Genomic DNA, 15715 nt, shown 5'->3' with positions numbered 1-15715 from the left:
GACGTAATTTAGATGGACAAAGATCCAATCCTATGCCTTTGTTTAAGGCTTTCCAGGAGATTTTGGGCTTTGGTGGCAGGGAAGAAGCCACTATCAGGATAACCAAAGGTTCTCCTGTATTTGGCTTTTTTTGGAGGTGCTTCTTTCTCTTTCTTGTTGCTACCAAACCTCACTATATGGTAGCTCTTTATCTTCCTTAGCCCAGTCTACAAGGAAAGATGTCTGTCCCTGGAACACAAACTGCAGCGACAAGTAATCACAACCTGTCCCTTTATTATTTAAATGCCAGTAATCTGTAGTGGAGATGAGGGTTTAGCTGTGCTGAGCATTGCATATGTATGTCCCCTCAGAGAGAGCTCATAGCTGGAAGGGCTGGCAGACAAAAAAAAAAAAGCCCAAGGATGTAGATAAAGGTCAGTAAACACAAATCCAGGGAGATGATATCCCCAAGATCATATACAGTCAGTGGGAGAGCAGGGACAAGATATTACCACTGTGCTTTCTCCTAGACCCATACCTTTTCCTGTTGACCCCACAGCTGGCACCATCCTTACTCTATGCTGACACAGATCTCAGTACATGACAGAACAGTGGTGCCAAATGCTGGTATCTTCAGTGGCAAAACACTCAGTGACTCCCTCAGTGATATTGTGGTCTCCACTCTCCTTCACCCACCCCTGCTCCACAAAGCTCAAACGTGGTGGCTGATGGAGCAGTGTCAGTGAAAACATTCAGGAAATCAGCATCACAAAACTTCCCTCCTGCTAACTAATCATGTAGGAATACAACACAGGCCATCTCAAGGGTATCTTCCCCACCAGTTAACATCAAAGATTGTGTTGACATAGCTGAACAGCACTGCAGGAACAATGATGTTAGCTCTCTACCTTACGCTGGCTATTAAGAGGCCCCATCCTGTTCAATATCTTTATTGATTATCTGGATGAGGGGATTGAGTCCATCATCAGTAAATTTTGCAGGTGACGCCAAGTTGGGAGAAGATATTGATTGGTTAGAGGATAGAAGGGCTCTGCAGAGGGTCCTTGACTAACTGGACAGATGGGCAGAGTCCAACTTGATGGCATTCAACAAGTCCAAGTGCCTGGTGCTGCACTTAGGTCACAACAACCCCATGCAATGCTACAGGCTGGGGTCAGAGTGGATGGAGAGCTGCCAAACAGAAAGGGACCTGGGGGTACTGATTGACAGCCAGCTGAACATGAGCCAGCAGTGTGCCCAGGTGGCCAAGATGGTCGATGGCATCCTGGCCTGTATCAGGAATGGTGTGGCCAGCAGGAGCAGGGAAGTCATTGTGCCCCTGTACTCAGCACTGGTTAGGCCACACCTTCAGTACTGTGTCCAGTTCTGGGCCCCTCAGTTTAAGGACATTGAGACACTTGAACGTGTCCAGAGAAGGGCAACGAGGCTGGTGAGAGGCCTTGAGCACAATCCCTACGAGGAGAGGCTGAGGGAGCTGGGATTGTTTAGCCTGGAGAAGAGGAGGCTCAGGGGTGACCTCATTGCTGTCTAGAACTACCTGAAGAGAGGTTGTAGCCAGGAGGGAGCTGGTCTCTTCTCCCAGGCAACCAGCACCAGAACAAGAGGACACAGTCTCAAGCTGTGCCAGGGGAAGTTCAGACTCAGGGTGAGGAGAAAGTTCTTCACTGAGCGAGTTGTTAGCCATTGGAATGGGTTGCCCAGGGAGGTGGTGCAGTCACCATCCCTGGAGGTGTTCAAGAGGGGACTGGAAGTGGCACTTGGTGCCATGGTTTAGTAGTCATGAGGTCTGTGGTGACAGGTTGGACTTGATGATCTTTGAGGTCTTTTCCAACCTTATTGATTCTATGATTCTATGAAATCAGGGACTATTTTAATCAGGGGATGAATGTCCATGGATCGCTCAGGCAGAATTTTCCTGCCAGCACCCTGTGAAATTCAAAGACAACTAAGCTATAGGACAAATCATCAGCTTCTAGTTGGATGATAGTCCTTGTTACATGGTAGGTACCAGTGTGATGGACGACAGTCAACACCAACAGGAGATATTGGATCTTCTGGGCCAAATGTTAGCCTGGTAGGGTAACCCAGATTATTTTAAAGAGAATCACACACCATCCCATGGGACAGAGTTTTGCTCTGAGTGGCATCAGGTCATTTCAACTCAGCATGCTCAGAGAGAGACCTGCAGAGGAACTTGGACAGCAGAAACATGTGTGACCCCCACTAGCACCCTCAAAAGAGCTGTCCAAGCCTGCCATCACTGCTTCATTTCCCTACAGATGTGTAATGAGAGAGCACAATTAATAACCTGCATTTCAACAGCTCTTTTTATGTATAGTTCTGTGATCCTTTGAGATGAAAGATGGCACAGAACTGTAAATCTGAGCTATTGTTATTATTATCTGAATTGATGCTTCTTCAATACTCCTGGAAGTGACATATAAATAATAGCATTATGATCTAATCAATATCTCATATTTACATCTCCCCTTTCATCCAGGAAGATCACAGAGCTCTTTGTAAGCAATATCTTCACAAGTCCCTCTTAGTTGAGCATAACAGCACCAAAGGGAGCCTGCTCAGCCAATACATAATTATGCTGATAGGATTTCACCCAGTTTTGAGCTACTTTGAGGTCTTACTTTGTCCTAGCAGGTTAAAATGGAAAGTGGTGGAGAGTCCAGGACCTATTGCATACTGCATAAGGGAATTTATGGTCAAGATAGAATTTGTTAAAGGCTCCAAAACTAACATGCCTGCACTTGCCAAAGTGGTATGGGAACATTTAATGACCATATATAGCCAGGAGCATCACTGAACACCTCCTTCCAAGTGAAAAGTTGTATTAAGTTTATAAAAGTTTATAGACTTTAAGCTCCTGAAGCCAGAGGAGAGCAGAATCCTCAACATACACATGATCAAGAGTTTGCAGGCAGATGGCTGTTAAAATCTGTGTGCATGTGCACCCCACCTGCTTTGCATTTAATCTTGGGCAGAGTCTTTGGAGAAAATCATGTTCTCCTCCTAAGAAATGAGAGGCCTCTCTAGTTGGGCCAAACTTTTTTGTTCTGTATGTGAAAGCAGTTGTTGTTGTTGTTTTCTGTTTCCTTTTTTTTTGAGAAGCTTTGCATTTCAAATTAAGAATGTTCCTCTGAGGGTGTGGGTCAGTTCTGTGACTCTGAAGAAAATGGGCAAACTTAAGGCTGAGAGATTGTAAAGCACTTTTAGCTGAATTGTCAAAGCCATGTAACAATGCAAGGAGGCCACTACTGAGTCAGGTCACCTTGCCAGCTTTTTAGGGAGCATGAAATGGGTCAGAGGCCAAGGAAACCTCTGGAGAACCCTTAGGATATCAGTTCAGCTCCAACCAGCGTCAGACCTGATTGGGCTTTATGCAAAGTGTGAGAATGGCCACTGGTACTGCCTGGGTGAATGTCATTTTTACTGAAAGCACCAGAACCTGAGCAGGTATTAATGTGCTTTCTGTTATTTGGTATAATGAGAAGACCAAGGAGATGAGGGTCAGATCTAAGGGGCTTCTCCCACAGGTATAATAATTTCACAGGCATGGATATATGGAACCCTGCTGTGTGAAACCAGGTCTGAGTGTCCTCTTGAGGGAGGGAATACTCTTGATACACATTTTTCCTGTCTTTGTACCCCAGGTCCCTTTAGCTTGTAGAAGAAAGGGACCTTCAAGAAAGGCAGCCATAGGGTACTCATGGCTGCTCTGAAATGTGTGGTGGGTCTCATTGCCTCTCTCCCAGGTCCTGAGCTGTGTGAACCCTGACAACATGAACAGTTCCGAGATCCCGGTGAAGATCCTGAATTGTGACACCATCACACAGGTCAAGGAGAAGATTCTTGATGCCATCTTCAAGAATGTGCCCTGCTCCCACCGACCCAAAGCTGCTGATATGGACTTGGGTATGTGAATGCCCCTGGGCATGGAGGAGAGGGGAGTTGGGAGAGAGTCGAGCTCAATCCAGACACTGCTGGAGCAGGTGCCACTTCTCCAGACTGAGTGAACTCTTGGTACTTGTGCAAGGCAGAGCAGCTGCAATGGTGAGATGGCAGAAGAACTTGGTTAGCTTGTGTATATGCTTCTGGTTTATGAAATCTTCAGCCTTGAGGACCTAAAAAGACAAGAATTCAGCTTGGACAAGGGTACAGAAATGGCATGACTGGGGTTATTCTGCTGTTCCACCAAAGACCCTTGGAAAAAAGGAGTATTAAATGTCCAAGCTGATGTTGTCAACAGTGTTTGGGAGGCAGAGATTTAGTCCCAGCTCTTCTCTGAGTAGTGGAGGTTTGGATTATATATATATATGATCTTGATGTGATAGTCACAGCCCAAGCAGTATTAATTACTTGTTATACAGGCACAGGAAAAGGGATGAAGCATCCTTCATTCAGTGGGCTGCATCCACCTCATCCCTGACCACTTCCCTTTCTTGCCAGCAGCCTACCACCAGCAGCAGGGCTGTGAGCTGCTGCTCTGAGGTTTCCTCTCTGCAGAGGTCTTAAGCAAAGATTAATTCTGGTTGTGAAATTCATCCTTCCCCCCCCCCAGTGGTTTGCTCCTTCATGCATTGCTCTGCTTGGAGGATGGAAAAAGCAGCACCAGCTTCACTTGTGCTTCTAGGCAGTTGTGTTGCTGAGCTCTGGGGCATGCTGGGAGCTGTGCAGGGGTTTCTTCACAAAGAAGAAACCTTCCCATTCCTTCACAACATCGGGATCAAAGATGCTGGGAGGAGGGAGATGTTTGAAGTTGAGGTCCATGGAACCATAGAATTGTTTTGGTCATCTAGTCCAACTGTTTACCTAACACCATGACCATTAAACCATGTCCTGAAGTGCCACGTCTACATGGCAGATGTCTGAAACCAGATGTGACATAACACCTGGAGGCTGCTATGAAAGGTGGATATTAGGGAAAATTTCTTTACTGAGTGGTCAGGCATTGGAGCAGGCTGCCCAGGGAAGTGGTGAAATCACCATCTCTGGAGGTTTTCAAAAAGCATGTAGACATGGTAGTTTTGGGCATGGCCTAATGCCCATGGTGGTGTTGTGTTTACAATTGGACTTCATGAGCTCAGAGATCTTTTCCAAATGAAACAGTTCTATGATTCTGTGTAGGAAAATGTCTCAGACCATCATTGAGATGGCTGGTAGAGAGCTGGGGACTACTTTGTGACTGTATCTGTCAGAATTTGCTCTCAGTGACCTTCAGTGAAAGAGATTTGAGTGGAAAATGATGGAGTCTATAAAACCCAGCAAAGTAGAAGAGGAACCAGAAGGAGGAGGAATGGATTGATGCCAAGAAACAATTCACAGCAATAATGGAGGCAGGAATGAGAGGTCAGGGATTAAAGTTAAGTGTCTCTGTGTGTGTGTGTGTGTGTAGGTTTAGGGGAGGAGGAGATTCCTGACAGAAATTGCAGCAAGATTCCTGCTTGTGAAAAGCAGTTAGAATAACGAAAAGAAGCTGCCAAAATCATCAGCAGTCAAGAACAGAGCATATACATCACCAAGAAAGGACCCAAGATGGTTCTGGAGCTTCTGTGAGTCAGCCAGGGAATGGAAGGAGCTAGGGTGAGCATGAAGGCAGACTGGGCAGGGTGCCAGGGCACAGCAGACTGGAAGAGTTGTGGCCAGTGGCCAGATCTCTTGACCTGTTTGGTGCTGGATGGTGGCCACAAAGCCCATTATGTTCACATCTCAGACTAGGTGTGAGCAGAAAGTAGTTAGTTTGGCTGTGAGATGATTTATGCATCCATGATGGGAGGCTGGAATTTTACCTGCATGTTGTAAATATCAGAGATAAATGGAAGTCTCCAGATTTTACTGTAGTTCTGACAGCTGGCAGAAACTGCAGTGTCTGTGTGCAGGGCCCCAGCCTGACCATTTTCCATCCAGGACTCTTAATGTTTTAAGAAATATTAACAAGCTGAATGGTGCTGAGGACCAGCAAGTTCCAGAAAGTATTCATGAGTGTGTTCATCCCCCAGAGGACAGCTCTGCCCATACTGATCCAGACTGCTTAATAAACAGCTTTTTGACCAGTATTGTTTCAGTTGGAAAAAACCTCCAGCATCAAGTCCAACCATTGACCTAACACCACCATGCCCATTAAACCATGCCCCAAAGTGCCATGACTACAATCCAGAGATTTTGACTTCACCACCTCCCTGGGCAACCTATTCCAATGTCTGAGCACTCTTTCAGTAAAGAAAATTTTCCTGATATCCAATCTAAACCACCCCTGACACAACTTGAGGACATTTCCTCTCATTCTATGACTTGATACTAGGGAGAAGAAGGGGAAAATAAAACAAAACAAAACAAAACACAGCCCACCACCACCATCTAGTAGAAAAGTCTTGTCATCAGCAGTATAGTCACAGGCTTCTTTAGCACACCAGCTAATGAGGTGGAAGGAGCAGAGTAAGGCAGGAACAAAAGAATGTGCACGTTCAGCTACAGCTACAGCCCAACCTCTTTTGCAGGAAGAAAAGGTTTGCTGGCACCTAGCATCCTTCAGTAACAGTGAAGGGAGCACAGGGAGAGCAAAAAACACTGTTGTCCTTTGGGAAGCAGCACAGAGGTCTCAGCATCAACCTGCCCCAGGCTGAAAGCTCAGAACTGCAAAGGCAGATGGATCATCCTCACCATCCCATGCTAAACAGTAGGTCAGAGCAGATGACTGTAATCTGGCCTTGAAATAGACGGTTTTCTAAACAGCAACACCATTTGCTATTACAGTTACAATTTCCTGGGCTTTCTGTCCATGCTAAGGCCAGCTTGCTCACATGGAAGAAAGGCAACAAGCTAATGAGTTGTTTTGAGTTGTTAAATGCAGGGTAGCCACAGGCAGAATGACTCCTATGTGTTGCAAATGTCATAACATTTTGCAGTTGCCCAGACAACTCGTGGAGGGGGTTGTCAGCTGAAAGCACTTATATTGGACACCCTGAGGTTACATTTTAGTCCAAATCCCAAATTGCAGCCCTCTGAGTAGAGGCTTCTTTCTACAGTGGCTATTTTTGTTATTATTTTTTCTTGAGCCCTCCCCATCACTAAAGTAGCCCATCTTTGGAAAAGCATTAGGGTGAGGATCACAAAACAGGGATTTGGCTTCTTGCTGAGGTATTCTCTCTTCTCTCACTTGCTTTTTGAAAGGGCATGCTGAGGTGATGGAAGCTGCCAGGTTGACTACCTGGCACTCCAGGCTGTCTCATTGTGGACTGCATCAGGCAAGCTTTCACTGCCTTGCCAACAGTGCAGTACTGGAAGACAGAATTCAAGTTTTGGGGCCTTTTAAACTGGGTCTAACTCTGCTGTATACACAGCAAGGCAGAACATTTGCATATACAGGATGAAATATTTCCCAGGCATCTTCCATCTACATGTTCTGATAAGAACTGTTTTACTCCAACCATTATAGTCCCTTCTCCACATCAGAATCACAGAATCCCAGCATGGTGAGGATTGGAAGTGATCTCTGGACATCATCTACTACAACCCTCCTGCTAAAACAAGGTCACCTAGAGCTGGCTGCACAGGATCTCATCCAGCTGGGATTTGAAACTCTCCAGAGAGGAAAACTCTACAGCCTCTCTGGGCAGCCTATTCCAGTGCGCTGTCACCCTCAGATGAAGGAAGCTTTTCCTCATGTTCAGATGAAACTTTCTGTGTTCCAGTTTGTGCCTGTTGCCTCTTGTCCTGTAACTGGGCACTACTGAAGAGAGTTTGACCCCATCCTCTTGACACTCTCCTTCTAGATATTGATCACTATTGATAAGATCCCCTCTTAGTCTGCTCTTCTTCAGGCTAAACAGCCCCAGGTCTCTAAGCCTTTCTGCCTCACAGAGGTGCTTTAGTCCCCTCATCTTCTTCACAGCCCTCCACTGGACTCTCTCCAGTGGTTCTCTGTCTCTCTTGAACTGCAGAGCCCTGAACTAGACTCAGTATTCCAGATATGGCCTCACTAGGGTGGAGTACAGGCAGTGGAGAATCTACTTTGACCTGATGGCCACACTCTTCATAATACACCTCAAGAGACCACTGGCCTTCTTGGCCACAAGAAGCAAAGCTGAGTTTCTCCTCTCTTCCTAGAGGTCTACACAGTAGGCATTCACCCAGTTTTGTTTCATCCCCACCTGGTTGTGCTGTTGCCTGCAGCATACAGACAGAGGTTTTCCTCACCTGATTTGCATGCCAAACTGTCTCTCAATGTGGAAATTATCAGGAAGTGAAAAAATACTCTTAAAAGTAAAAGCAGCTTCCTGGCTCTTCAGACTAATCTTCAAGAGCAGAAGTGAGCACGGAACAGGCATTGAGCCTGGGTGAGCCACGTGCATTTGTTCCTTGTGCCATTGCTGTCTGCAGTCAGCCACAAACCACCTCACAGTCAGCCACAAACCACCTCACAGCCTCCCCTGGGAGATTGCAAGGCTTTAGGAGAAGAGTGGGAAACACAGGATATGGTGTGCAGAGTTGACTGAAATGGGTTGTGTGCATCATGACCTAGAAGTGCCTGTGGTATAACTGATAGTGGCAAGCTTAAATGAAGGCACTCAGAGTGAACTGGCAGGTCTTCCATCCACCTGGGCATTTCAGTTGCCCCCTGAAAACCATTCTTTCTGCTATGTTTTCTCCCTTGTTCGATGAGCATCTTCAGAGTTTCTGATTCAGAAAGAAAGTATAAGGGAGATATAACATTTTGTGTAGAGTTTGAGGTGCACCATCTCACATCTCCCCATAGAGTCATTCCCTAGCTAGATAATGCTACAGTTCAAAGAATCAAAGAATCACAGAATAGTTTGAGTTGGAAAACACCTTTAAAGATCATCTAATCCACTTCCCCTGCCATGGGCAAGCACCTCTTTGACAAAGGCTCCTGGAATTTCCTTGTTCTCAGTCAAGTTGTACAGAAAGGCTGGGGGTTTGGGTTTTTATTTTTGTTTGGGTTTTTGTGTGCGTGTGTGTATTTGTGGGGTTTTTGTTGGGTTTGTTTTTTTTTTTTTTTTATAAGAAGAAGTAATTCCTGCATGCAATAAAAAGATACACTATCTGCTGAATGAAATATAAAGGCTTCACAGCAGCTGTCTCCTGAGTTTGCATTTACCACTGCTTCTGATTGGAAGGCTTGATAAAGATAATGGGATTTTTTTTTTGCCTCCTTCCCCCTCTGCCTCCTTCTCTCTGGAAGGTGGAAATGTAGCAGATTGGATTGGAGTATGTCTCTCCTTTGTGCTGGCTCAGAGAGGAGTATGCAGATCTGATGAGAAAGGGGACAGGGTGCTGCCGGTGAGGACAAAGCTAACAGCTTCCACTTAGTGCTGTGAATAGGGATGCCAGGGTCACCTTTCCCTCCTTGGCACACTCCCTTCCCATTCCTTTGCTCTAGCCATTGCATTTCCTTGCAGATCATGTGTGTGACCACCTCAGATGGTGCTGATGAAGGAGGGGAGTGTGCAGTGTTCTTGTGACATTAGGAAAAGTTGGAGGACCACAGCTTGGGGTTCATTCCATGTCATTGCTCAGATGCATGACTAAGTAGTTTGTATGTGGTCAGGGCAAATGGGCTTCAAAACTGATGCCAGATATTCTGAACTATGGCTATGGAGTCTCATTCTCTGGAGACTTTCAAAACTTGCCTGGCCCAGACCACCCAGAGCCAGACTGGTTTTTTCCTCTTCCTCCCATAGCCCCTTAGGTAAGCCCCATAGGTAAGACCAATAGAAAGAGTTGGCAATCTCCTGTGTCTGTGCAGGAACACAAATGGTTTGAGGGGACATCTCTTTCTCCAGCAGACATCCCTTGATGTACTCAGCTTCCCTGAAGCAGCGGGAAAGTGTCTGCTTCTCTGAGGACCTTGTCCAGCTCTTGAAAGTAAATACATCACAGGATGAGGAAAGGCATGCTCAGATGGCTTCAGTGCCCTTCAGATCAGAGCCAAGTGCCACACTGAGAACTTGTCCATCTCTCCCAAAACAATATATGAGTGTGTCTTCCCCCAAAGATGGGTATGGAGAGAAGAGGACCATAGGAACATGCAGAATCCTGAAGGAAGGAGGTCAAAGAGATATCATCCTCAAGAGACCATGAGGAAGGCACAGAAGAGGTATGAGAATTGACAGTAGAACTGGCTTTGTCACTCTGTGGAGCACTTTGTAAGCACACCATTTCCAGCCCAGCCTAAATTTCAGCATTTTGGGCTCTTCCAAGCAATGTCTGGGACTGGTGAGCTTCTGAAAACTGATTCCAGGTGGGAATGCTCATAGAGCATCATCCTCGAACATCAAAGGGGAAGTCACAGAATCATTTGGGTTGGAAAAGACCTTTAAAATCATTGACTCCAACCATTATCTAGCTACCAAGTCTGGTGCTATGTAAGTGAGCATCTAAAGAGCTGGAGTAAATGAAGGGCAGTTCAGGATCAGTGCTTAGCCAACGTAACCTTTGCTTACTTTCTATCTCCAGTCAAAGTAACAGCCAGCAATAAACACAGTAGCTGACCTCTTCCTGCTAATTTAAATGAATAATAAAGGCAAGGGCAGCTTTCCCAAGACATTTTAATTATGTGATAAGAAAACTGCTGAAACTAAAAGAAATTTGCAACGGTCCTTGCATTTTTGTATTAGGAGCAATAAGCAGGGGTAGCAGGTGATGTTTCCATGTCCAAGAGTTCATTTTAATTAACTCCTGCAAACGAAGAGACTTTCTGCTTTGGCTAAATGTATGTGACTTGGTCACTGTGACTGAGACATGACAACTAAAAAGGTAGCTTTGCATGGTCCAGGCTGTCTGTGGTTAAGCTACAGCTTTCCCGGGTGTCACCAGGTGCTACTATGGTTGGACTTGATGATATTAAAGGTCTTTTCCAACCAAAACAATTTTGTGATTCCATACACTTCTCTCCTTTTGGCTGTTCTATTCTTTGCCATGGCCAAGTTTGTGAGCTCATTGTGGGGAAATCTGTGACAGTTCTTCATCCTTCAAACTTTGAGCAAAGGGTGGTACTCTGAGAAGTGAGAGGGCGCTTCATTCCTCCAGAAGGAAAAAGGAAAAATGAGCATTTTGGAGTGGAAGCTAGAGAACTGGATGTGGTCAGAAACAGGAGCCCTTCTGCCCACAGACATGCTACTGAAGGCTCATAAGGATTATGTGCTCCATGGAGCAGGGTGGTGGTTTTCTCTCTGACTCTTCTCCCTGTCGTGCCCTACTGTGCTCAAAGCTAAAGGCTTCTTGCTTTCCATCACTTCTCAATTTGAGTAGCAAGAAGTATTGCATAATGGAGATGAATTAAGCCCAGTACAGGATCTGGTGCAGTGCTGGACCAGACACTGCTCTGTCCAGAGGAGTCCTCTCTGTGGCTAGGTCTTAGAAGTTAGACATATCTCAAGTATCAATAAATACAGTATCTATACCACTAAAGTAAAGAGGGCCAGGAATGAAGTTTCCTGACAAATTTGTTTTGTCCTGTCCCTTGGTGATGGCTAACATACTCAGGGAAAGATTAGTCTTGGAAAAAAGCCACACTGGAGCAAGAACAGAGCCAGAAAGTGAAGAACTGTGAGTAATCAAGGTCCTGAAGCATCAGACCATGCTTTCTTCATCTCTGCCAATGGATCATCTTTCTGGTCATTGCATTATTTATCTGTATAGACCTCACCATTGTGTGCTGCTCTGCCCTACCTTGGACCTCTTGTCTCTGTAGGCAGCTGCTCTATGTTCTGATCTTTGTGTGGTGTCACTCTTTAAAGGGATGGGTATTTCCTGTGCAAGAGCTGTTTGGTGACAGCAATGTCATTTTATCAAGGGTAAAGAAACCAGTTTGGATAACCTAGGACTTGACTCCAAATTTGCCACATGGCTGTGATTTTTTTGAACTCACCCAGCCCATCTCCTCGACCCTTTCATGGTTCCTCTGTCTTCTCTTTCTCTCTGGACATTTGTGCATTTGTGTGTTGTACATGGCTGGAGGCATCTGACAGAGAATGATGGAAATGACTGCCATGGTTACAGCCTGCACATGTGTGACCATATGGATTATGTATGATGAAAAGCTTATTAATTTATTAATATGAAATAGGAAATATATCCCTATTAATTTTATTAATTATTAACATTATTAATAACTGATGAATTACTATTTTATATACAGATTCTAGTGCACGATTGTGAAATACATCCCATAAGTGGTTTAGTATTTACAATTTGGACCCAATTAGAATATCTACAGAATTAATTTCTATTCATGGAAGGAAGGGTGCAATTCCGCCGCTTGTCCACCAGGCGGAGACTCGGCGGGACGTTGGTGGCTGCTTAACTATATACAGAGTTTTACAATGTGTCAGAGGCTTGAACTGGAAATGTTACGCTGCTAGGCGCGGGTGCTTTGAACTGAGTGTTCGTGAGGGGAAAACACGTGGAAGGTACACTGTGTCCTTTGTTTGTAGCGAGGTTAGCTGCTAAGCTGCGGCAGAGCGGCTGGCGGGCAGCCTTGCCCTCCAGTGGCAGTGGAGAGGGGGCAGAATGTAGGCTAGCTCGTAGGCAGGCTCCCTTTGCAGGATTCAGGCAGCTCCCTCCGGACGCCAGAGAGTGGTCCTACGGCAATGACCTTCGGGGCCAGCGTGGACAGCTCCAGGCAAGAGGTGCAGGTGTGCGGAGTGGCAGCTTCCCCTTTGCTTGGCTGGAAGGAGCAGGTGGGACCCTGACAGAGTGGTCCTGGCTTTGGAGCACAGGCACTGACAGTGCTCTGGGTTTCCCTGGGGTTCACAGGACACGGAGTGGCAAAGTGGCAGTTCCTCTTCTCTCCTGCAATGGCAGCGTCATGCAGGCATTGCGGCTAGGCGCTGGTCCTGCTTTCCGAGCTGACACACAGGGTTGTGCAGCTCGTTAGTTTGCTACTTAAGGCTGAGACAGACATTTGGGCTGCTGGTCTCAGCTAATTCCCTTCCCCATCAACTGGGCAGTCTTACCCTCGGTGGTTCAGTCCTCTTGAAGACATGGAGGACTCTGCTTCTGACCAGTGGGGCTGGCAATACAACGCTATAGCTTCTTAGACTTTTAGTGAGGGTTCCTCCTCTGGAGACTCTCAGGGCTAAAGCTTGACAAGCCTTCCTGGATGCTGGCTTCTCCTCGTCTTGCAGAGGCCACTAGTTTGCTTGCAGGTGGGAGTGAGAAGGCTTACGAGCAATGGCTTAACAGCAAAGGCTATGGCACGTAGGGAGAGGGCTTGGTAGCTCAAGAAAAGGCAGAGAGGGCAAAGAGAAAGAGGGCAACTTGTTTACAAGTTGGGGTAATACTTGTAAGTTTCTCAAGGCTGGATTTGACCAATGGGCACTCTTGTAAACAACCTATAGGAAGCATGAAGCTAGAATTATGCCCATACTTGGTATTAGCACGAGCATCCCATGCGATGGGTGCGTGGAGTTATTTGTGCCACCTGGCTGATGCCTTGGCCTTTGTTCCCCTCAGGAAAGGAGGGGTATGTGTCCACACAGGCTGGGACAAGTTTCAGTATCTGGGGCATAATTCTGGGCATAATGTACCTTCACCACATTATGGACACAGTGCTCTGCTCTCTATCTCAGAGACTTTGCACAGCAGAGTTAAACATCCCTGTTCTCCTTACAGAGTGGCGACAAGCAAGTGGGGCAAGGATGATCCTCCAGGATGAAGACATCACAACCAAGATAGAGAATGACTGGAAGAGACTCAACACGCTGGCACACTATCAGGTAACTGTGGGAGAGGATGGGTAGAAGGCGGATCACCCAAGAAAGTGAGGAGAAGAGCAAAGTGTTATTTTTTTACGATAGAGAGATAAACAACAGCTTAGTGAGCAAAACTTGGACAGAACCTCTGTCCTGGATACATCCATGCTGTTGACAATCTATCTGTGCCTGACCTTGAGATTCATAAGAAAGGGCTAAAGATGTCCAAAAATATCTTACACAAGTGATAGATTTAATGAGAAAAAAAAAAAAAAAAAAATGGAATTTTGTTCCAAAGCTCCCCCTACTCCTTTCCTACCTTGCCAAAAAAAAAAAAGGGAGAAAAGGCACCTCATTAAGTTTAATCCAAAGCTGACAATGTTGTCATTTCCTCAATCACAGCTTGGCAATCTCTGTTTTATAACATGATTCTTTTTTCATTTTTTTCCCCCCTCTCTCTCATTTAAGAGATGACCTGAGGAGGCAGCAAGCAATAATTTGAGAAGGAAACCAAACTTTTCACTTCAGATTGACTGAAGAGTTGCTGGCTGTCTCCACAACACGTTTTTTTTTTTTTCAGCGAGAGTGGGAATATTTTCTATTTAATTTCATCAACAAACTGGCCATTTTTTTTTTTTCTTTCTTTCTTTCTGTGCTTTTTCCAATTTGCTCCAGGCAATGAGCTCCCAGATATATGGATGAGCTGTGACAGAACTCAGCTGCCAGGGTGTTGGGCTCTACATCATTAACCCTGGTTATCCTGAGGGCAGACATGGAGCATGCTGGGGCAGACACTGCTATTCCTGTTGCCTCAGTTTCTCCATCTGAAGTGTGGGGCTAAAACTACAAAGAGGCAATTATTGCCTTCCATGATTACCAAGGGGCTATTTAATTAGCCTCCACAGTGCTTTGAAGATGAAAAACTCTATGCAAGTGCTAATTATTATTATTACCCAGACAAGAGATAGAAATTGTTAACAGGGATTTTCAGGTTTTTTTCATCCATCTTCTTTTTGTGATGTCTTATTTATCACAGATATTCCTGATACAGCTCCACTGACTTGTTAACATTTGTAATATTGGACCCACACAGATTTTCTTGCTGGAGAAATGGACAGTCTGATCTAGTTGAGGATGTCTCTGCTCATTGCAGGAGGCTTTGGACTAAATAATCTTTAGCAGTCCCTTCCAACTCAGTGCACTCTGATTCTATGACAGCCTGGCTCCTTTCAGAAAGCTCTGTTTATGGAAACTCTATACCATGACGTCCAGGAGTACAAGCACTCCAAACTTGCTGCTTTTCCCTGTCTCAGACCTTCTGACATAGAAAAGAGAAAGAAGTTATAGAAGTCACTGAAGTCCAGCAACATATTTATCACATGGAAGGGGGAAACTGCATGGAGAGGTTGACAGGATCAGGCAAAGTGGGAAATGTACATATCCATTGCTGAGCTAGGTACCTAGATATTGTCTGCAACTGAGGTGGAAGGAACAGAAAGTATCACAGAATTGTTTTGTTTGGAGAAGTTCTTTAATATCATTAAGACCAAACACTGACCCAGAACTGCCACATCACCACTAAACCATGGCCCTCAGCACCACATCTATGTGTTTTTTTTAATCTTTCCAGGGATGGGGACTCCTCCACTGCCCTGGGCAGGCTGTGTCAGGGCTTGACAATCCTTTTGATTAAGAATTTTTTTCTAATGCCCGACCTACCACTCCCCTGGCACAACCTGAGGCCATTTCCTATTTCCTTCTATCTTATTGTTTGTTGCCTGGGACAAGAGACCCACCCCCACCTCACTATAACTTCCTTTCAGGTAGTTGTACAAAGGTTTCCCATAAGCCTCCTCTTCTCCAAACTAAACATCTCCAGTTCTCTCAGATGATTCTCAGAAGACTTGCTCTTCAAAAGCTTTGCTGCCTTTTGTTGGACACACTTCAGCAGCTCAAAGTCCTTCTTGGAGTGAGGGGCCCCAAACTGA

At 45.5% G+C, this 15715-nt stretch overlaps 1 protein-coding gene across 3 annotated transcripts in view; it reads left to right on the top strand.

Moving 5' to 3' along the window:
- PLXNA4 (plexin A4) overlaps positions 1 to 15715 on the top strand; it is a 553704-nt gene that overhangs the window by 505715 nt on the left and 32274 nt on the right. For all 3 annotated transcript variants that reach the window (XM_068169025.1, XM_068169035.1, XM_068169040.1), the window contains 2 exons: positions 3768 to 3927; positions 13648 to 13751. In XM_068169025.1, coding sequence (XP_068025126.1) covers positions 3768 to 3927; positions 13648 to 13751 — 264 coding nt within the window. The remainder of the gene's footprint in view (positions 1 to 3767; positions 3928 to 13647; positions 13752 to 15715) is intronic.

This window comes from Melanerpes formicivorus, unplaced genomic scaffold, assembly GCF_026170545.1.
Source record: "Melanerpes formicivorus ecotype bairdi unplaced genomic scaffold, bMelFor1.0.p_v2 SCAF_3, whole genome shotgun sequence".
NCBI lineage: Eukaryota > Metazoa > Chordata > Aves > Piciformes > Picidae > Melanerpes > Melanerpes formicivorus.
The sequence above is the reverse complement of the archived record's forward strand: the minus strand, read 5'-3'. Positions and strand labels throughout refer to the sequence as shown.